General features: G+C 41.7%; 1 protein-coding gene across 5 annotated transcripts in view; it reads right to left on the bottom strand.

Annotated features, from left to right (window-relative positions):
* STK39 (serine/threonine kinase 39) overlaps positions 1 to 27,547 on the bottom strand; it is a 180,347-nt gene that overhangs the window by 127,922 nt on the left and 24,878 nt on the right. For all 5 annotated transcript variants that reach the window (XM_039495666.1, XM_039495668.1, XM_039495665.1 and 2 more), the window contains exons 2-5: positions 16,605 to 16,717; positions 8,636 to 8,744; positions 7,004 to 7,145; positions 582 to 637 (exon numbers count right to left, since the gene is read on the bottom strand). In XM_039495666.1, coding sequence (XP_039351600.1) covers positions 582 to 637; positions 7,004 to 7,145; positions 8,636 to 8,744; positions 16,605 to 16,717 — 420 coding nt within the window. The remainder of the gene's footprint in view (positions 1 to 581; positions 638 to 7,003; positions 7,146 to 8,635; positions 8,745 to 16,604; positions 16,718 to 27,547) is intronic.

The following is a 27,547-nucleotide window of genomic DNA, read 5'->3' as shown; positions in this document are numbered from 1 at the left end:
ACCTGATCGTTAAGAGGCCTTAGAGATTATTGGAGTGTCCATCATGAAATAATGAGATGTTAAAAGTGGAAAGGGAGGCATTTTCTCTTAAACATCTCTCTACACATCTTCAAGAAGAGACCTGAGGCCAAGGTCACTGTAAAAACATCTCCCTTGTATTTTAGTGTAGACTTTAAAGTCACCATGATGTATTAGAATAATTTACAGAAATATAGTTCATGACATAATGCAGAGGACATCAACATGAATTGCTAAGTCTGGATAACAAATTCTCCCATGCATGTGGATAGTTACAAGATGCTGGGAAAAAGGGAAATAGGTTTTTGGACACTGTTGGTATGGCTTGTAAGGCAACTAGGATATATGCTGCTCAGATGCTTTATTGTTGCTTTGGAGATCATGTAGTCTCAAACTGGGCTATTGAACCACATTTTTTTAGCTGACACCCCCACATTATGAAGTTGGTAGCCCAAGAGATACTACAGCATTTCCGGGGGGGGGGGGGAAATCTCAAAAGGTATCACTTAGCTTCATTTCCATTTCCCCTTGACTAACTGTTAGGCCTCAGTCATAATCATTACCTGCTATTTGTACTGAGCCATCTTCACCCAAAAGGATATTGCCAGCTTTCAAATCCCTATAATGCACAAGAAGAGTGTTAACTTTTTGAATAAATTTCATGTGTGATTATAGCTATTGTACAGAAAGCTTCATAAGACAAATGTAAAATTAGTAAAAGGTTCAACCACTCAAAATATGTTGATTATCTGATCTGAAACTAGGTAGCAAAGATGCTCCACTGACGTTTAAAATAAAAGGCAGGTGTGGGGGGAAAAGGAAGGGACATGATTTTGTTAGCTTACATAAAAGCAAGTAGACATGCAAAACTGAGCTTGTATTCTTTCAGAGTCTAATGCCAGAAGGACCCATTTAGGTCTATGTCCAGTGTATGAGATACAAAATTTCACTCAAATACCCCCATATTGAGCTCAATGACTTTAGACTAAAGCATTTCAGTCCTCATGAGATTAAACTGTTGCATGCCACAGGCAGAGAACAGGAGAGCAACAGCAGAGAAGTGATTAGGTGAGAGAGACCCAGATGATGCTAGCAGGCAAGCCCATGCTGCAGCAGAAGGCAAAAAACCTGCAAAGTTCCTGCCAATTTGATTTGAGGGAAAATTCCTTCCCAATCCCAACTCTGGAGTTCAGTTTAACCCTGACCATGAGAGAAAGACACACCAGCCATTCATCTAAGAGAAGACTGCTCTGTACAACCTCAGAGCACCAGTTCATCCCACCTCCAGCTGAGGCCAATCTCCGATGCTTCAGAGGACAGCAGGAAAAACCCCAGAACACATCTAGCTAGTTGTGCATCAGGAAAAAAATTCCTTCCTGACTCATGCAGGCAACTGGCTGGAGCACAAGTCATTATCTTAATGCAGAACTGCAATAATTCAGCTTGAGGCAAGGTAGGCAATCCTATTCTCCCTAGGGCCCCATGAAGGAAGGGGATAGGCGGATTCACAGATTTCAAAGCCAGAAGAGACTAAGAAGGCAATCCAGCCCAACCCCCCTGCACAGTGCGTAGAGTTTCCCCCAGAAACTGGATTAAATCATATTTTTAGAAAGAAATCTAGTCTTAAATACTCCAAGTGACAGCAAATCCACCACCTCCCCTAGATACAGTTTCCTAGCTGCAAGGGAACAGTTTATCTTACCAGTAAGAACACAAGCCAAAGCCATTTCGAATGGAAACTAAGGACCCAAATTCAGCTTTGATGTAAATGGACGCAACTCCAATGACCTCAAGGGAGCTGCACCTTAACAGCACTGCAGAGGCTGGCCCTAGATGTCTCCAACCTAACAATCCAATGAAACTTTTCAAAAAATTCTACAGTGAGGAACTGCCCTAACTGCACCAATAATTTAAAGAAATAAAACTGCTTTCTTTAATCTTCTGTAAAATGCTCTAACCAAATTTATGGGAAGAGATTAAATAGTTTACTGTAAATTTACACCTGTCATTTCTCTCTCCAACTCCTTCCCGCCCCATGCATGCTTCATACCCGGCATTGCCGGAACCAACTTTAGCATTGAAGTCGCCCATCAAAATCAGGATGTCATGGCATGGGGTCTTAAGTATCTCTTCCTGAAGTCTGATATAGAACAAGTCTTTTTCCTCCTCCTCAGCTTGTTCAGTAGGTGCATAACATTGGACGATAGGAGTCTTCGCATCTTCCAACATAAGACAATACACAAGCTGACGTGGATACCACCAGATGGGAAAACCAGGAACCAAATTGATCACATTGCAAATCAACCGGAAGTGGAGAGGGTCACTGCTGGATACTAGAGTATCAAGAAGTGCAGATGTAGGTGGTGACCATCATCTTGTATTAAGCAAGCTTCAGATAAAACTGAGAAAGATGAAGAAAGTTTATGGGCAACAAATTTTCGACTCAAGGAAGTTGGAAGAACCACCGGTAAAGGCACAGTTCATATTGGAGCTCTCAAAAAAGTTTCAACTTCTAAATGACTTGCAAACTGGTAATATAAACACTTTTTGTGACAAGTTCGAGAAGGCATATGTAGAGACCAGCAAGACAGTGCTTGGCTACAAGAGAAGAGAGCGGAAAGTATGGATTTCAGATCACACATGGAAACTCATTGAGGAGAGGAAGACAGCAAAATTACGCATGCTAACTGGAGCACAGAAAAGCTGCGTGGAACAACAGAAAGCTGCGAACAAAGAATATAGGGAGAAAAACAAGGCTGTGAAGAGAAGTGCCCAAAAAGACAAAAGGGATTATATTACCAGTCTGTCAAGAGAGGCACAGTCAGCAGCCGCGCGGGGCGACACAAGAACTGTGTATAGAATCACGAGGACTTTGACAGGAGGGTTCAGCAATAGGTCAACAGCGGTTAGAGGAAAGAATGGGAGAATATTGATAGAAGAGAAAGAACAAAATCAATCGATGGGCAGAGCATTTTAGAGAGACTTTAAATAGATCAAATCCTGAAGAGGTAGTTCAAATAGAGGAAATGAGTTTTCAGATGGAGGTAGAATGTGGGCCTATCATAGAGCGAGAGATAGAAGAGGCTATTAGACAGACAAAAGCAAACAGGGCACCAGGTGAAGATAGAATAACCGCAGAAATGCTAAAAGCCGACCTGAATACGAGTGCCGGGATTCTAAAGGAGCTATTCAACAAGGTGTGGGAAGAAGAGAAGGTACCTGAAGCATGGAAGAAAGGTATCATCGTGAAATTACCAAAGAAGGGTGATTTGTCTTTGTGTGGTAATTGGAGAGGTATAAACTTGTTATCAGTGCTCGGGAAGGTTTTCTGCAGAGTTCTGTTACAGAGAATAAGACAAGCAGTAGAAGAGATCTTGAGGGAAGAACAAACAGAATATAGAAGTGGGAGAGGATGCGTTGATCAGATATTTGTACTACGTACGATAATGGAACAATCTCTTGAATGGAACTCGCCACTGTTCATTAATTATCTCGATTTCGAGAAGGCATTTGATAGTGTCCATCATCCATCTCTCTGGAATATCTTAAAAAAAAAAATATGGATTCCCTTCGAAAGTGATTAACATCTTCAAAGATATGTATGCCGGCAATAAGTGTTGTGTTCGCCATGAAGGACAGCAGAGCGAGTGGTTCCATGTGAGAACGGGAGTTAGACATGGGTGCGTTATTTCGCCCATTCTATTTCTTGTGGTCATAGATTGGGTGATGCGGAAAGCCACTGAAGATAGGCCAAGAGGGATCGCATGGGGACCCTCTGGTTATACTGAAGACTGTGACTTTGCGGATGACATCGCCCTGATTTCAAGCTCTCAGACGGACCTCCAAGAGAAGACTGATAGAGTAGGTAGAGTAGCAAGGTGCGTAGGACTTAATATCCATGCCGGTAAGAGCAAAATAATGAAAGTAAAAACAGCCAGCTCGACGAAGACAGTGTTATGTGACGTAGAATTGGAGGAGGAGAACAACTTCAAATATCTTGGTAGTTACATATCGGCTGATGGTAATATTCAGAAGGAGATATCTACCAGAATCGGTCTTGCAGCAAATGCATTCTATAGACTTCAGAATATTTGGAGGTCAACCATCTTGCAAATGAAAACCAAGGTAGAGATCTACAGGTCGAACGTCCGCTCTGTGTTGCTCTATGCGGCGGAAACATGGAGGACCAACAAGAAGATAGAAAGTCGGCTTCGGGGCTTTGAAGGAAGGTGTCTTAGGCGAATTCTTAACATACATTGGCCGCAGCATATCACCAATGTTGAAGTGAGCTGATTAACGGGCATCAACAATATAGTGGATGAAGCTAAACAACGAAGATGGAGGTGGCTGGGGCATGTGTTGAGAATGGATGCTGATAGACACCCTCGTATTGCCCTACGATGGACACCACAAGGAAGAAGGAGGAGAGGTAGACCATTGGGGACGTGGCGAAGGACTATTGAAGAGGAAATGAAAGGTATGGGAATGAAGTGGGATGAACTCTGCTGTCTCGCTCAAGAACAAAATGAATGGAGGAGAGTGGTTGGCGCCTTATGCTCCACAGGGAGTGAAGAAGAAGAAGAAATTTACACCTGACTAATGTGCTGCGTGGGTGGTTTACAAAAGGTTCTTAGATGGGCTGTAATACTTTGGTCTCATTTTGGTTATTGGGGTTAATGTAGCTGGTGCTGGTGGCCTGTGATATACAGGAGGTCAGACTAGATCAAACGCTGTAACTCACTCCTACAAAGACATCTACTCATGCTTCACATTGAATTCAGTGAGTTTATTCACACATCTAGTGGCACTATTCATACTCTTAAAATTAAAAACAAAAGCATGTGCCTAAGTCTTCATAGGATTGGGCATTTTTTAAATGACAGATTTATACCCATTTAAACTGCACAGAATACATGTTCCTTTCAATAACCATACAGTAAAAAAATTAAGAATCTGAGTCGTCCATCTTCCTAGGATCTACTGAAAAGAATTGGCATTTGCTGTCACTGACTAACTTTTCTCACTGATATATTTTAATAGTGAAGCAAGTGGTGGTGAAGGGAAAAACAAAAAACACTCTAGCCATTTTGGAAGCAGCAACTTCAGTTGTTTAATTTAGTGTCTACTAGGGAAAAATCAGTGACAACCCATTTGGGCAAGAAGAATGTAAAAGATTCTACTGTAAACAATGCTTCCATGCTTCTGCTGTATGATTTAAGAGAATTATTTCTCAACTCGGTTTTGTAATGAGACTCAAACAAATAGCTCTTCTCAAGCTTCTTATATTCCATTACAAAAAGAGCTGAGAAAAATCTCTTCCTAATCCAGAGGAAAGGGCGAGCATTAGACTGTAATGACTCTTCTTCTGTTAGCATGGGCAACAAATTAAGGTTTGTGGCTCATCCTTTGAAGGTGTAGATTGGAATTCAAGAAACATGGGTTCTAGGTGAGGAAAATATGTCTTAATTTGACAAGAGGGGGCTTATTTGTAAAAAGCAGTTTGAAGATGAAACATGCTACTTAAGAGTAACAAACTAATATTGCATTGGGCCTGTGCTGTACCATTTTAGGGCATTTTTTACAGTATTAATTGATCACCTTTTGAAAGCAAACAATTAAAAGAATAAAGACACTACTGGATGAAGCAAAGAAACTGTTGAAAGTATCATCCTTAAAGCCAACCTTGTCTTAACCAACAATACTCATGAGGTCAACATATAGTGCAGGGGTAGGCAACCTATGGCATGCGTGCCAAAGGCGACACGCAAGCTGATTTTCAGTAGCACTCACACTGCCTGGGTCCTGGCCACCATCCGGGGGCTCTGCATTTTTATTTAATTTTAAATGAAGTTTCTTAAACATTTAAAAAAATCTTATTTACCTTACATACAACAATAGTTTAGTTATATATTATAGATTTATAGGAAGAGAGCTTCTAAAAACGTTAAAATATTTTACTGGCACACAAAACCTTAAATTAGAGGGAATAAATGAAGACCTCAGCACACCACTTCTGAAAGGTTGCCAATGCCTGATATAGTGCTTCTGACACCAAAACTCCAAGTCATGGAAATAACCGGTACACCTCTACCTTGATAGAACGCTATCCTTGGGAGCCAAAAAAAAAAAATCTTACCACGTTATAGGTGAAACCGCGTTATATCGAATTTGCTTTGATCCACCGGAGTGCACAGCCCCCCCCAGCGCACTGCTTCTCCATGTTATAGCAGAATTCGTATTATATCGGGTCGCGTTTTATCAGGGTAGAGGTGTATATCACTATAGCAGTCATATAGAGTAGTCTGAGTGAATGGACGAAATATAAAATTACATGTGATCTATACCTTAGGAGTCAGCGGGGAAAGTAGATGAAAAGTGGGCATTTACTAAGATACAATTTTTTTATTTTTTTTAAAACAAGTCCAAAAGGTGTTCATGGGTCCTTCAAAGTAGGTTTATATTAAGTCAGAGGGGGCCCAAATCAGGCCTCTATTGCACTATGCACCATGCAAACATAACAAAAAGAGGGTCTAAGCCCCAAAGAGCTCGCAATTTATGTAGAAGAGAAGACAACAGTTGGATACAGACACACAGTACAAGATAACAATGATAAGCCAGTCAAGGTACACCAGCTGCCTAAACAGTGCTATCTGCCACCAAGAATTATCGAACATAGTCCTTTAATACACCACTACCTCGATATAACGCCACCCGATATAACACGAATTTGGATATAAACGCAGTAAAGCAGTGCTCCGGGGGGTGGGGCTGCGCACTCCGGTGAATCAAAACAAGTTCACTATAACATGGTTTCACCTATAATGCGGTAAGATTTTTTGGCTCCCAAGAACAGCGTTATACCAAGGTAGAGGTGTATTTGGTGGAAAGCATCAATTAACCAACCTATTAGGATTGACCAGTGTCAGCCATAGTGAAGACTATTAATGCAAATTAAGAATACAATTCACTGAATACATGCTCCTACCTGTGAATTTGCCCATTCCTGTGTAGATAATCTAAGCCTTCCAAAACTTCTTTAAGAATTGTTGCTATGATAGATTCTTCAAGGACACCATTCTTGTGTTCCCCTCTGTTGATGATATACTTTATTATATCCAGCATTGAACCTAAATTGAAAAGCCGGATTTCCATGGGGGGTGAGGTGAAGGGGAGGGAAAACAAGTCAAACAACCTGTTTGAGCAGTCTTACCACAGTGATTATTGAGATATCAGAAAATCTGGTCTCTATTAGTTCCTACATTTTAATATTTACACTTCTTTACTCCTATTAAGCTATTCTGCTTCAATTTAAAAATCTTGGTATGCTCGCACAGAGACCCTCAACTACCAGCTGTTTGAATAAAGTGCACACATTGCTCAAAAACATCATTTGGTTTAAAAAAAAGCTAACATTCAACTTTCTGCTTACTTATTTATTACCCTATTGTTGTTATACATTTCAATACATTGAAAGTTTACACAAACACTTCACAAAACAGACTAGAACATGTTTCCTGCCCTCAAGAGTTTCCATCCAAGGTCCCAATTCTGAACTCAGATCCATGTGGGCCAAATCCCATGCCTACAGCAATCCAGCTGCAGAACTGGAAATGAAAATTGTGCATAGTAATGAAAAGTATTCTAAGGAGAGCGCTGCGGCCTCAGCAACATGCACTGTGATGTATCACTTTTCAAAACAAAGCTTTTGTTTTTAATTAATGTCAACAGTTTTCAATAGTGACATTGTCTTTTCAGCTAGGCATTTCCTGACAGTGACTAGCTAGGGTATTAATGATCATTTGGCTTCATTTTGTGTCCTCAGCTGCTCTAGCTAGTCATTAACTGTTGGCCAACAAAGATATTTCATATTATTGCTTAATATTTTCTCCATTTCAGTGAAGCCCAAGTAAACTGTTATTTTAGGCAGATTTTCAACATTTGTTTTCTGACCATAGAAGTGCACTAGTCATCTGCTGCCATCAGAACAGATCTTGGAGATCTTGTGTTACATTTAGTAACACACGAAGATATAGAAAATTATTTGCCAGCAAGGAAAAAATTGGTTTCCCAACTGCAAATACATGGAGTTTTCTGTCTTTCCCCCCCCCAAAGATGACTATGATTAAGTTTTCATATTGTCCACAATAATCATGCAAGCTGTGGGAATCTTTTTAAACATCCAGTCCAAAAAAAAAACAAAAAAACCCAAAAAAAAAACGTGATACAGCAGAGAAAACAGACAACTTTCGCTTCAGGCCTAATATGCATGAAATAGTATTGGTCCTTCTCTTGGTGAGGGACAGGATGAGGGAAATAGAATCTGCAGTGGCTTGTTTACTCTTATTTTAGATAATTAAATGAATTTAATGCTCAAGAAAAAAAAATGACAATAGAACTGATTAGATCTGGCAAAAGTGCATGTTTACTCACACAGCCTGAATAATGTACATTAAAAAAGCAGCATCCCTGTTATGCCATTGAGCCAGTGTGTTCCTCTACTTTCCTCTTCCCCACAAAAGGAGGTATTTGGACTGGATGAATTAATACAAAGAATGTGCATATGCAAATACATCATCTTGAAGTTAAACAAGCTCAAGCAAAGAAATCAGGAACTTACCTCCACTCAGTAACTTCATAACCAGCCAGAGTTCATCCTTAACCACAAAAGACGTGTAATAGGTCACTATATTGGGATGATTGCATTGACTCATGGCTTGAATTTCTTTCTATAAGAAAAGCAAAACAGGACAGTCTAGAAAGACAGCAGTTCTATTTTGCTATATCATTTTTGTTATTAATAACTTCCCAAGTGAAATACGAGACTAGAATAGTTTACACACACAAAAGTTTACAATTTACATAAACCTTGGGCAACGGAACCTGTTTTGAAGATGGGAACTATTAAGGGGAAGCTGGCCAGGAGATTGATACCATGATGCCAATCGTTTCTTCTGGAGGGAGGGAATTGTCAGAGTCATGATCCCACAGGGAGCAATGGTGGACCATATACAAGGTAGAAGGCATGCGAGTAGATCACAGAGAAGAACAGGTTTGGCATGCAAGTTGGAATTAAAATGAAAGAACAAATCCACTGTAGAATAATGAGCCTGTACCCTCCCTGTTTTTCTCAAAAGGCCCTTGGCAGCACAGGAACAGAGAAAACTGATGTAAAGAAACTCTAGGATTGGAAAATGCATTAGACAGAGAGGAAGAGTGGTGAAAAGGGAGTAAAGTGTGGAGCTCAAGGTAGAGACTACATAGCCAAGTGAGTGGAGGAAGCAGGCTCACAGCTAAAGAAAACAAGTAAAAGGAAATGACTTAGTAGACAAGTACATCAGCAGTGAGCAGATGATGTGGCCAGAAGCAGCAGCACTACCAAGTCATACAGTCTGCAATAGGTTGCAGGGAAGACAGTTGTACACATTCATGAAGGTAACTAGAATCTTAAGCCCCAGACCTCCTTTTCCAAGGTTATTTTCTTATTTTTAACTTAAAATTTTAAGAGTATTTCTTACAGTGCCTCCCAGACAGTTACACATAGGAGCTATTTCTGTTCTTTAAAAAGCAAGAAAATGTAGTTTTTAGCTTATGTCGGGCTTCCACACTTCATTTTAGTCACCATGAAGGCCTCTAATGGTATGTCTACACTGCAACGTAAGCCTCTGTTTGAGCCCAGGCTCAAACCTAACCCCTCCCTTGCGTCCACACTGCAACTGCACTAACTCAGGGCTTGGACCCAGGGTCCCGGGACCCTGCAGGGCTAGAGCGTCCGAGCTCAAGCCTAGCCAGGATCCAGGGTCTGAGCCCTATTACTTTGCAGTGTAGACACTGCCCCGTTTAATTTGTGCCCCATGAGTTATCCCACAATTCCATGGGACAACTTCCTTAATCTTCCATCCCAAAAATCTGCAGTCCACTCTATTGAAACCAGAAGCCACCACCCCCTCACCCCTTCCATGGTGAATGGCAGCAGCTTAGGTCAGCATTAACCCATTCTCTTCTAATCACAGATCTGCAAGCATACGATCAGAGTGCCTCCTGGGTTTGCAAAGAGTTTGGCAGGCTGTTCAAACTTTCTGTAATGTGAAGGGCAGGCAGTAAAGTTTTCCCCCACACTGCACCACAGTCCTAGGGCTAGGAGTGGGGAGGTTCACCTAATGGGATATCAACAACTTTGAAAAAAGTGCATAAAACCTCATTTTAAACCACCTTTGGTACAACACTTAGAAGGATTAAGTGGATGAGCAAAAGGATTTTTAATTCATTTTTTTTCAAATTTGCTTACCAAGTTCTTTTCACAGCACTGAGTCTAAATGGGTAGATATTTTTCTTGGTTTCTACAGGTCTACCACACAAACACTTGAGGGTTTTGGTGGAGGTTTTTTGGCTTGTTTTTTAAAAAATATGACTAAAGTTACAAAAATTGGCAGAGAGGACTCAGAGCAGGTGTTATACTGAAGGTACTTTTAAACTTGTTTAATAAACTGGTTTCCAGATGGTTGTGTCCCTTTTGTTAGAGATCCTCTTTTTATAGGTTTGTCCTAATGCCACAGAAGTCCATTGGATAACTATATATTTATTCAGATAGAGCCACTCCATTGCATCAGGCAAATGATCTAAGCTCCAGAATGAGTACAAAAGAGTTTCCATTAACTGGGCGTAATGATTCTGCTACGACAGCTAGTAGCCAGGTAAGAATACAGAAGTGCAAAAACAAACAGCAAGCTGACCCCATATATTAAAAGTAGTTCAAACCCATGTGTACTCAAGAAATTGTAAAAGTTTCTCTTCTTCCTTGAGGCACAGGGTAGATCAGATGACTTGCCCTAGGTCACACAGGTAGTCTGTGGCAGAAAAGGGAACTGAATCCAGATCTGAGTCCAGTGACTCCTCCAGTAGACCATCCTTCTTCACTTCACAGAATCATTATGAGCCAAAGTTTGACTTACCTTGTAGCATTTGGTAAGAACTTGATTTAGGAATATTCTTCTTATTCAAAACAGTAATGGCAACTTTCACCGTATTTAAAACAACAAGGAGTCTGATGGCACCTTAAAGACTAACAGATTTATTTGGGCATAAGCTTTCGTGGGTAAAAAACCCACTTCTACAGATGTTAGTCTTTAAGGTGCCACTGGACTCCTTGTTGTTTTTTGTGGATACAGACCAACACGGCTACCCACCTGATACTTGACACCGTGTTTAAAGTTACTCACTTGACTGAATAGGTTCTTCAGGAAGTCTGGCCATTAAGTACAGAACTTTCAAGTCATTACTCACACAAGTACTCCTTACTCATGTGAATGTTCCTACTTACACATGAGCAGTTTCCTTGATGTAACAGTTTTATGATCAAACCACTACTGATAACATTTTCGCAGCGATTCTGGACATTTAATATGCCTATAGAAATTTTGTTTCCCTGGCTGAGACTGAAGCCTGGTCTACACTTAAAACTTAGGTCGACATAGCTACCATTGCTCAGGGGTGAGCGCTGTAGCTACGCCAACCTAACCCCGCATGCAGACACAACTAGGTCAATGGAATAATGCTTTTGGTTGACCTAGCTGTTGTCACTCAGGGAGCTGGAGTTCCTACAGTGATGGAAAAAAACCCTTCCGTCCCTGTAGGGTGTGTCTATGCAACAGGGTTATGGCAGCACAGCCATGGTGCTGTAGCTGTGCTCCTATAGTCCTTATAGTGTAGATATTGCCTGAACTGATGAAGATAAGGACCCCCTGGCATGGACATTTGGTAGCAAACAGCTGGATTCACAGGGTAGTAGACAATTCTGCAGACACCAGCAGTGACATAAGATCTCTATCTGCACATCAAGTCTTTTTCTAAAATGCAGTAGCTTAAGATTGTTAATTGAGCTCACTTTGCAAAATGAAGTGGACATTTAGCACAAAAGAAATTCAAAGTACAATGTAATATTAGAAAGTAAAGAACACACTGTAAACAGAAGTATTTAATTCTTGAGCTACCTAATGAGTTACTTATTAAATGCAGTTCTGTGCTCGCCCATTATGAAAGCCACTACCATCCTATAGAAAATATTTATCATAGTTATTGTATGACATCATGAAGAATTGCATTGTTAGGAGAGTACAGTGTTTAACACAATCAGTATTCTCAAAAAGGAGAGCTCTCATAGAATGCTTGGAAAATATATTCAAAGTGCTACACATAGAAATACAAGTACTTGTACAGATGCAATCAAATAGTTTAGGAATAAATGGTGTGTGTTAGAGAGAGAGAGAGAATGAATATATATCTCGTTTTGAAACCGTGAAGTCACAATGCTAGAACAGAGCTAACAATTATCAGGGTCCTCTGCCTTTTAATGTATTTGGCTAAAGACTCTCAAACAGATTATAAACATGCACTTGGAAGAGTCAACACGGGAGGACAACAGTCACGTGTAGCCACAGGAACCCTGTGTAGGAGGGAATTTCTGGCTCAAGTAGAACAGTAGCAGAAGGAGAAATAAGCTGTTTGCACATAAAGGCAGAATTACCATCATTAATATAGTAAAAGTGTGGGGAAGGAAGAAGTCAATATGGCATCAAAAGTCCAGATAAACTGCCTCTGTTTTGACAGACAGGCAAGACATCTTAGCACTGACAGAGACAGACAGACATGTGGATACCTCAAGGTCTGACAGAGAATGTTTTACAAGAAGGTAGCCCTTAAGAGAAGGCACTAATCCCTTTTGACAAAATTGGGATTGTTTAACCCTTTCCCTCTAAGTTGCCTCTAGAGCCAGTTTCAGTAAGATTGTTTCATATTACTTTAAAATAAAGTCTCTTGGCACTTTTTAAAATAGCAGTTTGGGGAGGGGTTGGGTGGAGTAGCAGACATGTGCTAACACATCACACTACATTCCAGTGGAGTCTTTTCTGCACCCCAGGTGTAGTTCAAGGCTCTGATTATCTACAGAGCCGAAACACATTGGAACTAAGCTGTCTCAGAAGACAACTCCTCTACCACAATCCTCTTGAAAACAGCTACAATTGGTTGAGACATCACACTGTATCAGGGGTGGGCAAACCTTCTGGCCCAAGGGCCACATCTGGGTATGGAAATTGTATGGTGGGCCATGAATGCTCATGAAATTAGGGGTTGAGGTGTGGGAGAGGGTGAGGGCTCTGGCTGGGGATGCAGGCTCTGGGGTAGAGCCAGAAATGAGCAAGTCAGGGAGCAGGGCCTCCAGGCTGGGTCAGGGGGTTGGGGTGTGGAGGGGTATGTGGCTCCAGCTGGGGGTGCAGTCTCTGAGGTGGGACTGGGGATACAGGAGAGTGCTCTGGGCTGGGACCAAGGGGTTTGGAGGGCAGGAGGAGCATCAGGGCTGGGGCAGAGGGTTTGGGCGCAGGAGAGGGTCAGGCTCTGGGTGGCACTTATGTCAAGCAGCTTCCAGAAGCAGTTGCATGTCTCCCCCCCCCCCCCCCGGCTCCTATGCGGAGGCATGGCCAGGCAGCTCTGCTCGCTACCCCGTCCACAGGTGCCACCCCCACAGCTCCCATTGGCCGCAGTTCCCGGCCAATAGGAGCTGCAGTGGCAGTGCTTGGGGTGAGGGGCAGCGTGCACAGCCCCCTGACTGCCCCTATGTGTAGGAGCTGGAGGGGAGACATGCTTCTACTTCCAGGAGCCGTGCGGAGCCACAGCACGCATGGAGCAGGGCAAGCCCCCAACCCTGTTCCCCGACTGGAGTGCCAGAGCGGGGCAAGCCGTGGACCCTGCTCCTCAACAGGAGCTCATGGGCCAGTTTAAAACATCTGAAGGGACAGATGCGGCCCCCGGGACATAGTTTGCCCACCTCTGCACTATATAATCCCAAGGGGAAGGCCATCAAGAACCAGATGAAGAACATTTGCAGTGGAGAGCCCAAGGCTACAGGATATACTATCAGAAGGAAGATGGCTGAGCCCAACTTGTGTGAAGGCATGGCTACACTTGCAGATGTAGAGCACTGTGAGTTAAACCAGCCTTCGTAGAGCACAGTAGGGAAAGCACTGCAGTCTGTCCACACTGACAGCTTCAAGCACACTGGTGTGGCCACATTCAAGCGGCACTTGCAGTGGCATTGGGAGTGGTCATTATGGGCAGCTATCCCAGCATGCAAGTGACTGCAATGTGCTTTTCAAATGGGGCGGGGTTGAGGTGTGACAGGGAGCGTGTTTGTGTATTGGGGGGGCGGGAAGAGAGAGTTTTTGCAGGGCTGAGAGCATGTCAGCATGCTGTCTTGTAAGTTCAGACAGCAGCAGACCCCCTCCCCTCTGCCTCTCTCTCTCAGCATTCCACAGTAACGGCTTGCATGCCAGCTGTCTGAAACGTAGCTTTGAAAGGGCATTTCCGCATTCCTACAGGAGTTCAAAACAACAACAAGAGTGGCCATTTGACTTACGGGGATTATGGGACATTTCCGGAGTCTGATCAGAGCACAGTAACTCAACACCTCGTTCAAACTGACACCCAAGCGTTGTAGCCAAGGCGCAGCAAACGTTATTCCTCTCACTGAGGTGGAGTACCAGCAGCACTGTAGCCGCAGAGTGAGAGCACTCTACAGGCCTTGCCAGTGTGGACGGGGAGTGAGCTAGTGGGCCCGGAGCTCCTTTATTGCACTGTAACTTGCAAGCGTAGCCAAGCCCTCAGTATCAAGGGCAAAATTCAAGCCACCTTTAGCTTGGCATTTCCACATCAAGGAGACAATTTCTCTTGGAAGAGAAATTTAACTTACCTTATAGTAACTGGAGGTTCTTAAAGATAGGTGGTCTCTATCTGCATTCCACTGTGGGTAGGCAAGCACTCCATGAGCCTGGAGCCAGAAAACTTTGAAAGCAGTATCTCTTGATCACCTCGTGCCCCTGACCAAGGGATAAAAGGCAGGGCGGACCACCTGTCTCTCCAGTTCCTTCTCCACCACAAATCAGAGAATAATCCGAAGCAGAAAGGAAGGAGGGCATGTAGTGGAGCACCAGGGCCGGCTCCAGGTTTTCTGCCGCCCCAAGCGGCCAAAAAAAAAAAAAAAAAAAAAAAAAAAGAGCTGTGGCAGCACAATCGCGCTGCTCCACTGTTCGGTAGCAATTCGGCGACAGGTCCTTTGTTCCGACAGGGACTGAGGGACCCACTGCCAAACTGACGCCGAAGACCCGGATGTGCCGCCGCAGTAGCGGCTGGACGTGCCACCCTTTGATATTGGCCGCCCCAAACACCTGCTTCCTTAGCTGATGCCTGGAGCCAGCCCTGCGGACCACACATCTTGAAGAACCACCAGCATACAGAGCGTATGCATACCCCACCAGTGGAACATACATAGGGAACAGCATTTGAAGAAGAACAACAAGTTTCTTCATTAGAAAATAAATACACCCCCTCCCAGTAACAGCAACCTGAGAAGCAGAAAGTAGCACTCTCTCTTTTGGAATCATTTTGCATCCTTGGATTCTTGTCATGCTGCCTAGATAGCATGGTGATTGGTCTTGTAAGACTAGAAGAAGAGTTATGAAAGTCTGCTAAACGAGTTCTCAGTAACTCACTAACCTGATAAAAGAACAGGAGTACTTGTGGCACCTTAGAGACTAACACATTTATTTCAGCATAAGCTTTCGTGGGCTACAGCTCACTTCTTCGGATGCGTAGAATGGAACACACAGACAGGAGATGTATAAATATCTCCTGTCTGTGTGTTCCATTCTACGCATCCGAAGAAGTGAGCTGTAGCCCACGAAAGCTTATGCTGAAATAAATGTGTTAGTCTCTAAGGTGCCACAAGTACTCCTATTCTTTTTGCAGATACAGACTAACGCGGCTGCTACTCTGAAAATTAACCTGATAGGTTAATGCACCAGTGATGGCAGTCTGATAAACTCCTACTATTCTAAAGTGGCTATTGTATAAAAACACACTTTAAAAAAAAAAAAAGGGGGTCTGTATTCCTTTGATCAGTGATCCAAACAAGAGTTTCTAAAGCAGTTGTTATGGTCTATTGGATTAAAGCTAAATGGCACAAACCCATATTAGGTCTGTGATATGAAAATCCTGATATGTGAAAAGATATGCTCTTAAGTGAGCTGTAATTCATTTTAACACCAAATATAGACTTTTTTCCCCCCAAAACTTGTAACTTCAATGGGCTTTTTGTTTGTTTAAAAAGATACCAAATGCTGCCATTCTTCATTGGGATTTTTAACCCAAATAGTGTGTACACACACACACAGTTTTGATTTAGACATGACTTTCTTTTTGTAAGTAGTCTTAACATATGAAGTTCAAAACATTTTTATGGTCAAGTTTCAAACTCCTGAAGACAGGGTCACTTGTAAGAAATGGCTAAGGCTTAGAGTAGCTCTTTCAAAGGCCTCAACACATACAGTCCTGAAATATCCGATCTTTGCATGTCTTGTTTTTGCACATTTGAGATCTTGTACGGTAGTATAGTTACTGGATGATCTGGATACAGTTCATTTGTTAGTGCAGTGGCACATGTCTCCCAGACCCTTTTTAACCTGTTTTCTACATAAAAATCTCAGATCAGGCAAAAGAAGAGCTGCCCACCAACATTTTTCCTCTTTGAATTTACTTACAAGCAATTCATCCATACTGGTCTGGCATTTTTCTAAGTTGATTCGCTTTATTGCTACACGTTCTTGCCTGGGGTTGCATAGTGCTGCCTGGACTACTGCTGTAGCACCACTACCTGAAAAAGAACAGAATTGGAATACATGCTTACATACATAAACACCACAAGTTTACAGTTAATTTTTAAAAAGTGCCATGCGTAAGAATCAAGTGCTAGTCAGTAGCTAAGAAGTTTGAAGAAAATAACTTTTGTTTAGAAAGTTGGCATCTACTTGTGTGTCAATTTGGACATTCCAAAAATGAACAGACTCAGTGAGAAAGGGCTCACTTTTTTTTAAAAATCTTCATTTTTTTAAAAAAATTCTAATTTCTAGAAACAGTTCTCATCTTCCACATTTATAAAATGGGATGACCACAACCTAACTATAGAGTCACCTAAATAACATAAATTAAGAAGATGGGGGCCTCATCCTGGAACATGTCAGTTACAAATCAACAAGAATTTAAACCTTCCATTACTACAAAGAAAACCAAAATATTTTTTTTTTTTTTTTACAAAATGTTACTTCCCTCAATTGTTTCAGGACAATCCAAACTTCTTAGGATTTTGTCCATGCAATGTAATGAACTGAGGGAAATTCCAATAAAACTGGGTGCGCCAACACTTCTGCAGTTTTCTGTGTGTTCCTGCTTGTTAACAGTGAGGTGGATGAGCACTCAATAGTGAGGTCTGACTTTGGGGAGCAGCACATTAGGACAAAATACTGCTTCCCTGTGAGGATCCTAATTAGGCATATCTAGGCTACAGAAAAACTGGACTTAAGTCTCAACTGAATTGAGCATGGCTAAACCATTTCTAGTTCTCATACACAGCAATACTGTATTAGAAGTGACCAATGGTATTTTGCATGGAGTAACACTATTTTGTTTTCAGGAAGTGTTTTGTTTTGTCAGAAGGATTAGACAGTACCATTGCTTCCTTTACCAAGAGCTCTCTGGGCTTGTTTGCCCTCAAGTGGACACCTCAGTTGCAATTTCAGTTGTTTCTAAATTAATGTATTCCTTTCAACCCCCGCTCAGAGAGAAAAAGAGCTCAGAGTGAGCCCTTATACAGGAGGAGCAAGATGTGATGGGAGCATTTTGTCCATTCATGTTGCAAACTGTAATCCTCTTGAGTAACTACTACCTGTAGTCCCATTTTTTATTTTAATTTAAAATTATGGATTTGTACCAACTCATTTAACTCACCAGATTGTTCTATTCAAATTGGCCTGCTCATACATTATGTTCTACTTAGGCTTTGAAATTGGTATGTTCTAGAGGAATACAAATTGTGAACAAAAGCCTTTTGTTACTATGTTCCATAAAATGTGGTGTCAGTTACCAGCTGGCTTAAGAACAATAGGGAACTTCCTCCTCCTATCTGAAAACAGAACTGACACAATACCACATGACTAGAAGTTACTGTGTATGTTATAATGATGTTTGTTTACTTATTTAGATGTATTGTTTATTGGTATAATTTTGTTCACATCATGCTTCAAAACAAAAGCTTTTAGCTCAGTGCATCTACTTGGTTACAAAATAAAGCTGATCTCAAAAAAACAAAAACAAAAACCTGCAACAGGACAAGTCAGAAGTGCTTTTGCAGGATGTGGCCTTTGACAAATATTGTTGCAATCTGCTCTGTCAACTTGGGGGAAAAAAAACATGTCTTTAAGCTGTTCCTGCAATGGCATCCAGCAGAAGAATTAAGTGATATTAAATAGACACCCCAGGAAACGAAAGGCCAACCCACAAAGGCCAAGTTTCTGATAGCTTTTTGTTAATTTTTTTTCAATGAACATCAGTACACAATGTGTGTCATTATATTTCAGCTACGTACTGGAAGACTTGCTGCAGAATGAAACCAGGCTACAGGAACTAAAGAAAAAGCTTGCCCTTTATGTAGCTTTCCCTATGCCAGGAATTTACTTAATTTGTAGTGAGGGAAGCTACCCAAATCTGCACTTTCCTGCTAGGTGAAGATTCCAAGGGTAAAATCCTGGCCCCACTAATGTCAGCAGCACAACTCCCACTGACTACACTGGGACCAGGATATGACCAGTTTTATTGGATGCTGACAACTCAAGAGCACCCATCTACCCCTACCACCTCCAACTACTCCCTCCTCCCTCCCCCCACCCCTCTTGGGTGCTACTCACTCTCCCCTCCCTTTTCTCATAGGCTTCAAGGGCAGAAGGGACCACTGTGATCATCTAGTCTGACCTCCTGCACATCACAGGCCACAAAACCTCACCCACCCACTCCAGAAATAGACCCATAACCTCTGGCTGAATTACTGAAGTCCTCAAACCATGACTTAAAGATTTCAAGTTAGAGAGAATCCACCATTTACTCTAATTTAAACCTGAATTTGATTTAGTTGTTTCTCTCTTTAAACTTGCTGAGAAAAAATTAGGGAGCATGATATCCACGTTTGTTGTTCCCAGTTATAGACCCAGGTCTTAATCCTGTAAAGATTTATGCATGTAATGTGCTTAGCTATGGGAATTATATCATTGATTTCACCAGAACTAGTCATGTGTATAAAGCATGTGCTTAGTTTAAGTCTTTGCAGGATTGGATCCCAAGAGTATACAGTGATTGTTTGGAGGCCCCCCCACAACTCCAATCCAATCCTCTGCATTATGCATGATTAGAAGACTTCTCCTGCCCTGTGCCTACTGAACTAGTATTTGATGCAAGTTCCTTAAGGAACTTTCTTTGAAGTCCAGTTTAAGAACTTCTTATATCACCGTTTCCAGCACAAACCAAAATTACCAGCCACTGACCACTTGTGGTCTCCTTCAGCAGCATGCCAGAGACAAAAGTCATCCATGATATATAGTGACAACTGCTCAGGTGGCCTTCTGTGTTTAGAATAAAACAAATCCACCGCCATTTCTGCTAACTATTTTTAGTTTCCTTTCCATTTTCAGGGAGAGGCACAGCGCCCTCACAGTGTTTAGATGCTATATGGCCAGCTCATCAAGACAGTTCAGCACCTAGCAGATTACGTAGTCTCATTTCATATGTGACTACCAGGTCCGGCTCCAGGCACCAGATAAAGCAGCAGGTGCTTGGGGCGGCCAATACCAAGGGGTGGCACTCCGGCCGCTTTTGGGGAGGCACGTCCGGGTCCTTTGCTCTGAGAGGGACTAGCCACCAAAGAGTGGAGCAATCGCACTGCCGCGGCTTTTTTTTTTTTTTCCCCTGCCGCCCCAAGCAGCCCAAAACCTGGAGCCAGCCCTGGTGACTACATCAATGAGCACTGGGTACCTTTTAGCTCATGCCAGCAGGCTCTACACAGGGCACTTAGATTGCAATGTTACCGTGCACTACAATTTACACCTCTATAGAGTGCACTGCACTGTGTAGGCAAGCCCCAAACAGGTGGGAATTTAAAGTGGCTTAGTTAAACTGCATTAAACTCCTGTCTGGACACCAAGGCCAGGTCTATACTACACACCTATATCAGTATAACTATGTCACTCAAGGGTGTGAAAAATCCACACCACTGAGCAACATAGTTATACTGACCTAGCACTGTTTACAGAGGGGGATGTGTCAGCAGGAGGGCTTTTCCCATCTTGCAAACGTTCATTAACTACACCAATGGGAGAAGCTCTCCCATCAGCATAGGAGCGTCTTCATTTAAGTGCTATGACACAGCTGTGCCGATGCAGCATTTTAAGCACAGACCTGCCCTAGTTCTGAAAGAGTGTCCACACAGGGGTTTAATGCAGTTTAACTGAACTACTTTAAATCCCAATGATACCTTTTAGTTAAATTTACTTTCATGAATGTCCCCATGTAGACAAGTCCAGAGTGATTTTCTTCCACTGTTAGAAGGGGAGGTGAAAAGGGTTAGGAGAGGGCAAGTTCCCTCATGACGGCTTTGGTCGGCACAGGGACTCACTGAGGTGTCGAATGGAGAGTTTTCAAATTGCCACTGGTCACTTGCATAATTTACAGTGAAACAAGACAGTTCTATGCCCTGTCCCACCAAACTATTGGCTTTCAGCAGCATCTTTTGCAAGTTCCAGAGGTCATATCAGCACCTGTTCTCTGATGGCAGGTGCCTCACTTCTCCACTTGCCACATCATGTCCGTAACCATTTGGAGGCCCTAGGGATCTTCTTGACCATGGAGGCACTTTCACTCACACGTAAAAGGGTCAATGTTGAAAGTCTTGTCACACCTGCTGGTAGACCTACTGATCACTCCAAAGTTATCTTGAATGAAACGCTTATTTCTCTTTCGGGACCTTGCATGCCCCTTTGTGCACCTTGTACATGCCAGCACCCCAAGAGGGCTATACCGGGATCCTAGGCCCTCCCTGAAGGTGCATTAGATTAAGGAGCATGTATCTTCTCTTCTCCTTCCTCAGAAAGAGGCTACTGCCTGCTGATGTGGGAACTACAGGAGAGCTCTGTGCCTGGTGTCTGCTGGCCATGAGGAAGGATTAGAAACAGGTCTGGCTCTGTGGAGGCAGAGCCTGGAGGAGATGCTAATTGTCACTTCTCCTCTGGGCTCAGAGGATTCAGTGTGGGCCACTGCAGCTGCTCTTCTGCTTGCTTCACAAGGCCTGACCCTATTATGGCAACAGCTGCTATCATCCACCTGACACAGGCATCGATTGCGCTCAGTTTGCATTTCAAGGACTTCTTTGCTAACAAAGGCTAAATTAAATGAAAACACAAGTTCAGGAGACGTTGATGGCTTTGCAGATCGAGTGCCCTACTCCCTGCAAACAGCAGGCTGAGACTTTAAGGCTGATTTTACACAGAACCCAAATAGGAGTTTAAAAAGCTAGATCTGTTTGCATCAGATTTAGATTAGCTTTAATGAAGTTATCAAATTAGGCTTAATAAATCCTTGACAAATACTAGTGTTTTTACAAGAGCTGGCTTTCATATATAAAGACACTTACAAATAAAATCACTGAATCTTCAATTCTAACTCAATGCAAATATTCCAACTCAACACTTGCTCTTCTTCAGGAAGGTGGTGACTATTGTCACTTCATGATAGATAAAACATGGTATGGTGACCAATAATCACAGCTTTTCACTCAGTTTTCTACACTGCACAAAACTAAATAACTGAAGGTACTAGGCAGAACACTTAAAAATGCTGAAAGCTGGAGGAGTGTGGAATGCACAGTATGGAGCCCTAAAGGAACCACCTGGCTAAAGGGAGGAATGGGCTGTCATTTTGCTTCAATTCAACTTTTTATGAGTTGTGTAACAAGCTCAGATACCACAGTGACGGATGGCAGCACAAGACAGGATTAACTGCTTAACACTCTTTCTAAATGTCTGTTTTAATTGTCATCAAATGGGAATGGAGGGGATACTGACACGGACTGAGATGGATTCATTTTAAAGTTTGAGGGGACAGAAAGAGGGAGGAAAAAGAATTGATGACTTCAGCAGGGGCAGGAAAAATAATTAAACCCTGGGTGAATGAATGAGAAAGCATCAAGGCTGATTCCCCACTCTGGCACTTCGAGTGCAGAAGGTGGGGGCCTGCATCGACTCTAAAAATTAATACTGGCCACTCCAGGCTTGTATTAAACTCCCAAGGTTACAGCTTTTCTCTGACCTTGGCTTGGTAAACGCTGCCACCACTCAAGTGAAAAACTGCCTCTTGGGAACCCCGGAAAAAACTCACTTCCCTGAAGCCCCTCGGGGAAGCCGAGAAAGAAAACAAACAAAAGGGAAACCCAGCTGTTGCCACCAGCTAACTGAAAAACATATGCACAGACCTTTTAAGACACAAAACCAACCAGGTTTTTTTTTTTTTTTTAAAGTAAATTTTATTAAAAAGAAGAAAGGAAACATCTGGAAAATCAGGCTATGGCTACATGTTATAAAGCAACTGAAAAGGGGTTAAAACACCAGGAATGGCTCCCTGGGGTCCAGCTTAACATTACAAAAGAAAACAAAAATACCTGAGTTTAGCACAGAGGAAATGCACAAGCCAAAATAAAGAAATAAACCTGACTGTGTCTATCTAAACATTCCCTGTCCCAGTGAATCCTTCTAGGTATGGAAGATAAATTGTTCATACCTGGTTCAAACTTTACACAGCATTCCTGCTACCCCTGTCTCTTCAGACAAGGGAAAGCTTTTCCCTCCCAGTTTTAAAGAGTTCTAGCCTTCCCATTGGCTCTATTGGTCAGGTGTCCACTCCCTTTCTTTTACCTGGGAGACTTTGTTAACCCTTTACAGGTAAAGCAAGCAGAGAAAAGCCACCAAGAGGGACTTCATAGCTAACTGGCTGGCTAGGTGTCCATAAAAGGGAGCTACCCCTCCCCCTCCATTTATCACAGGAAGTGACAGAGCCTTGGTGTGTATTCCTGACCCCTGGGGAGTAAATGAATGGCAGGGTGGTGTGTGAGAACAGAAATAAGTGAATGCACAGGGGGTGAGAGAGAGGAGCGTACATGCAAGTCTGTTGAGGAATGATGTGTTGTGTATTCATGTGTGTATGCCTATTAGCCACTAGGAAGGTACTGGAATTTTTGGCAAAACTGGCAAATTGTAAACACATACAATTTATTTAGGATGTTTTAACCCTGCAGGGGGTCTGCAGACTATGTTTAAAGTTTCCAAAGGGGTCCACACCTCCATCTGAAATTTTTTAGGGGCCTGCAAATGAAACAAGGTTGAAAAGCACTGCACTAGAGAAGTGATACTGCCCATTGGATTTTAATTGGTTACGGTTATCATAAAAAAAAAATCCACATGCAGCCAGACCGTATCAGTGACATTATGCATCTCTGAAAATTTTCCTTCAATATCAGATTATATTACAGTCAGATGAACTACTGTTTTTCACAGGCTGAGCAAAATCTGTAGAGATGGAGGAGATGCACTTTGACTTCTTAAATATTTTTAGTTACCCTGTCTCAGTTTACAGATCCCTCTTTTCAAAATTCGACTCATGTACACTATTCTCTCTCCCCTGACCCTATCACATCCACATACCCCCACCTGCAAGTGCAATATGAATACTCTGTGTCCAAAGGATTGTTTGCAAATCATTAGTAAACCCAAGTGACTCTGGTCAGAGATTGTGCCTGTGCAAATGTAGGCTGGCTCAAGTTCAAATCAGGTTCATAAAATGTATTTGCTCTGTAAGTTCTAATGGTCACATCACTGTTAGAAACTGTCTAGTCCTCCAACTGATTGTGGAATAACTATGGAAATGTTAATGTACTAGAAGTTATTCAGTACCTTATTGTGTCACACATCCAGCTAATGATTGTGATGCTCAAAACACAAAGAGCCCATTTGGTAGGTAACTCCAATTTAAAGAAATAAGAAGCTGAATGTAGTCAAAGAATCCTTGTTCAGGACTTTTTTTCAGTCCTATCATACATAGGAGTGCTTTCAATTTTAGTTACCCATTTCCTTCTACAATAGATATAAGTCAAGTTCTGGACTTTACATGTAGACCAAAATGACCCCATCTCTAAAAATCCTATATAAAAGTTTAAGCACCTTGACAGAAAACTCCTGATTTCTCTTTTATAGATTCATGCAATAGATCAAAACACAAACATTTCAAGTGACAGAGTAGCTTCAGAATGGCCATATGGAAGCAATTGAGATGAGATAATTCCTACTTGCAATAATTCCAAATGTCAATTGCCATGAAAAAGTGACACCACTGAGTGATTAATTTTTGCTTTTACATAGCTGAGTGAAGAATGTGTTAGACAAATCTCTGCAATTTAGCAATAATACTATGCTCTATTTTCTATATATGCAATCCAGAAGAACCCTAATGAGTTCAAATTTGAAATATTCTAATTAAATATTCTCTTAATCCCACTACAGTCCTAGATAAGGAACATGCATCCCTCTCTCCATCACTAAAATACTGTTAAAAAAACCCTTCATGAGGAGTTTCTAATGTTTTAAACAAGCATGTGCTATAAGGACAGAAGAGTGGCAGAAACATCTGATGGGAAGTGTGGGTATTAGACAAAAATTCACCATTCTTAGAGGAGAGGAAAAGAAAAATGGATCAGCAATAAAAAACCCCTACATTCACCAAAATTAGAAAAGACGAAGGTTCTATCCCTCAACTGCAGAAGAGAGTCATTATTTCCAGGCACCATCGTCGAGAATTATGATGAAGATTAGCCACGTCTGATATTTATTAAGCGATAAGAGATTACAGAACTAAGATATTTTCCACTTTCACCAAGGAACATTGCAATCGTGTCACAACTCCCCTGCTGCCAGCCCCTATAAAAGTCTGCAGAATAGGATAGCGAACTGCACACATTCTGTTCCCCCAAAAGCACATGGGACTAGGAAGTCACCTAGTCTAACATGAAACAACTGCACATCACAAAAAAACAAGTTATTTGGGTAGTGACCAAAAAACAAACAAAAGGAGAATACAGAAGCTAAGCCCATTCTTAGCTGGTAAAGTAGTCTTCTTTCCCTCTATCTGTGAATGTTGCAATACTATGCAACTACTCTACCATAAAAACTACTTGCCTTGCTTCTGAGGAAATTAGACATTTGTTAGTCACAGCTGTCACAAGAGTCAGAGACACTAGGGTTCTAAAGAGCTCTTTCACCTGGGGAGAAAGGCTTAACAAGAACCAGTGGCAGGAAGCTGAAGCGAGACATATTCAAATTAGAAATTAGGCACAAATTTTCCCTGCAGTGTTATCAGTCATTGGAAGTGGTGGAGTCTCCAAGTCTTCAAAATCAAGAATATGCCTTATCCAAGAACAAGTTATTAGGATCAATATAGGATAACTGGGTGAAATGTAATGGCCTGCAATATACAGTAGGTCAGACCAGATGACCTAGTGGTCCCGTCTGGCATTAAACCCTATGGTTTTCATGATGGACTATTTAATACAAAACACCAAAAAGATGGCATTGTGGGATTTTTTTTTAAAATAGGAGTGAATAAATACAGAAGTGGCTGTAAAAAAACCAAAACCCAAAAAACCCCCAAAAAAGTATTAGAAATCTTAAGCTAGTCGGCCCAAGATCTACACTGGAAGCTGTTAGAGAGCAAGTGATCTCTGGCAACATTGATGTAATGCAAAGAACTATACTATCAGACTTATTGTGACCACCTTCCTATCCCACCCCACTTATAGACCACCAATGGACCCACTTGCTGTGTTTTCAATGTACTGAATGAGGGTGACGTAGATGTTTGGGAAGCCACACCAGGGAAGTTACAGAAGTCAAAACAGGTAGTGATGACAGCACTGGAAAGTTTTAGCTGTTTGTGAAGAAAAAGGTTGCATCTATCAGTTGGGGGAGGATGAAATGGCAGAGCTGGACAAGATCTGCATACAGTAGGCAAGGAAGTTGTAGAAGACATCAGGCTATGGGCCCAGTATTTGCTCTTCCTCTAAAAGAGAGAGTGAGAGCAGGATTTAGGATATATATAATTTTATTATTTCAGAATTAGTGAGATCTTTTAATTAAGATTCTGGGCTTGACTGACTTTGCTTATACCATTTTAATATTGGTTTAAGTCCACTGAGTTCAACAGAGTTTCCTGTAATTTACATTGGGAATCAGCTCAAAGAACATGTTAAAGTTACACATACAACTGCAGCTGTACTGTTTTCTGGATTATGAGCAATTAAATGGGTAACCTTAAGTGTTCTCTTAACTTAGTTTTTTGCATTAAATACCAGGAAAATTGCTCCCATGTCTGAAATTCTTTCAAATATGATGTGCATGTAAAACATATTGGAAAGTATGAATCTTAGAGAATGCAAAATAGAAACTTTTCCACCTTTGTACAACCTAGGTCAATTACAATCTACTTTTAAGAGCATTTGCAGTCCAATATATTAATGAACTCTGTAGCAAATATAATTCCAAATCTCAGTAAGTTAAGATTCCATATAGCTTCTACCACAGTCAGCAAAGCTAAGCTTAAAAATCAAACCTTATGTATGGTAGTCAAGGGAAATCCATGGTTCTAAAGAAGTATAAATTAGTCACAGATATACATCTAAATCCTACACTTGGCAAAAGAAACAACTCCTACAAGTCATCCCCCTCTCCCTACACCTCTGAATCTAATTCTTCTACATCTTTGGCATTTTTCTTAAGTGAAACACAGATATGTGAAAATCTGAGTGTGCCTGTCAAACAAGGAGCCATCAACAGGAAGTAGGATACTGTTTTGATCAGTATTTGTAATTAAAACTAGGTTTTCAATTAATTAAAGACAACCTGTCCCTCAGCCCTGGTTGACACTACAAACTCATGTCAGTATAACTATGTTGCACAGGGGTAGAAAATCCACATCCATGAGCAATGCATTTATACCGACCTAACTCCTGGTATAGAGAGCACTACACCGTAGAGGGCTTCTCCTATCATCATAGCTACCATCTCTTGGGGAGGTGGAGTACCTACGCCAACAAAAGCTTTTCCCCATCGGCACAGGTAGCGTCTTCAGTAAAGCGCTACAGGAGGTGGTATAAGTGCAGACAAGCCAACATCAATCTTCAATACATTTCCTTCTCCCTGCCCCCCACAGGAGAAGAATGCAAGCCTGTGTCTCACTTTTGCTGGCACCTAGTAAAAAGCAAACAAACACTGCAAATGGGACGTTTATTCCCAACAATATGACGTAAGAGGAAGTAACGCTACACCATGGTGATCACCAACCACAAGACCAACATTTTGTACTTATAACAACATTTATACATGCATCAGATTCTTTTTGAGACCTGAAATTTGAAAGTTAAGAAGAGAGGGTTCTCTTCGGACTGCATCACATCAGCATTCTAAGACAAAAAAAGATATTCATATGTATTAAAATCATAATAGTGAAGTCTTGTGCTCTGGAGTTAACTGAGCTCTAGTCTATTCCTTTGGAACGTGCTAGCCAA

This window comes from Mauremys reevesii, linkage group 11 (genome assembly GCF_016161935.1).
Source record: "Mauremys reevesii isolate NIE-2019 linkage group 11, ASM1616193v1, whole genome shotgun sequence".
Taxonomy (NCBI): Eukaryota; Metazoa; Chordata; order Testudines; family Geoemydidae; genus Mauremys; species Mauremys reevesii.
Note: the sequence above shows the minus strand (reverse complement) of the source record. Positions and strands in the feature narration are given on the sequence as shown.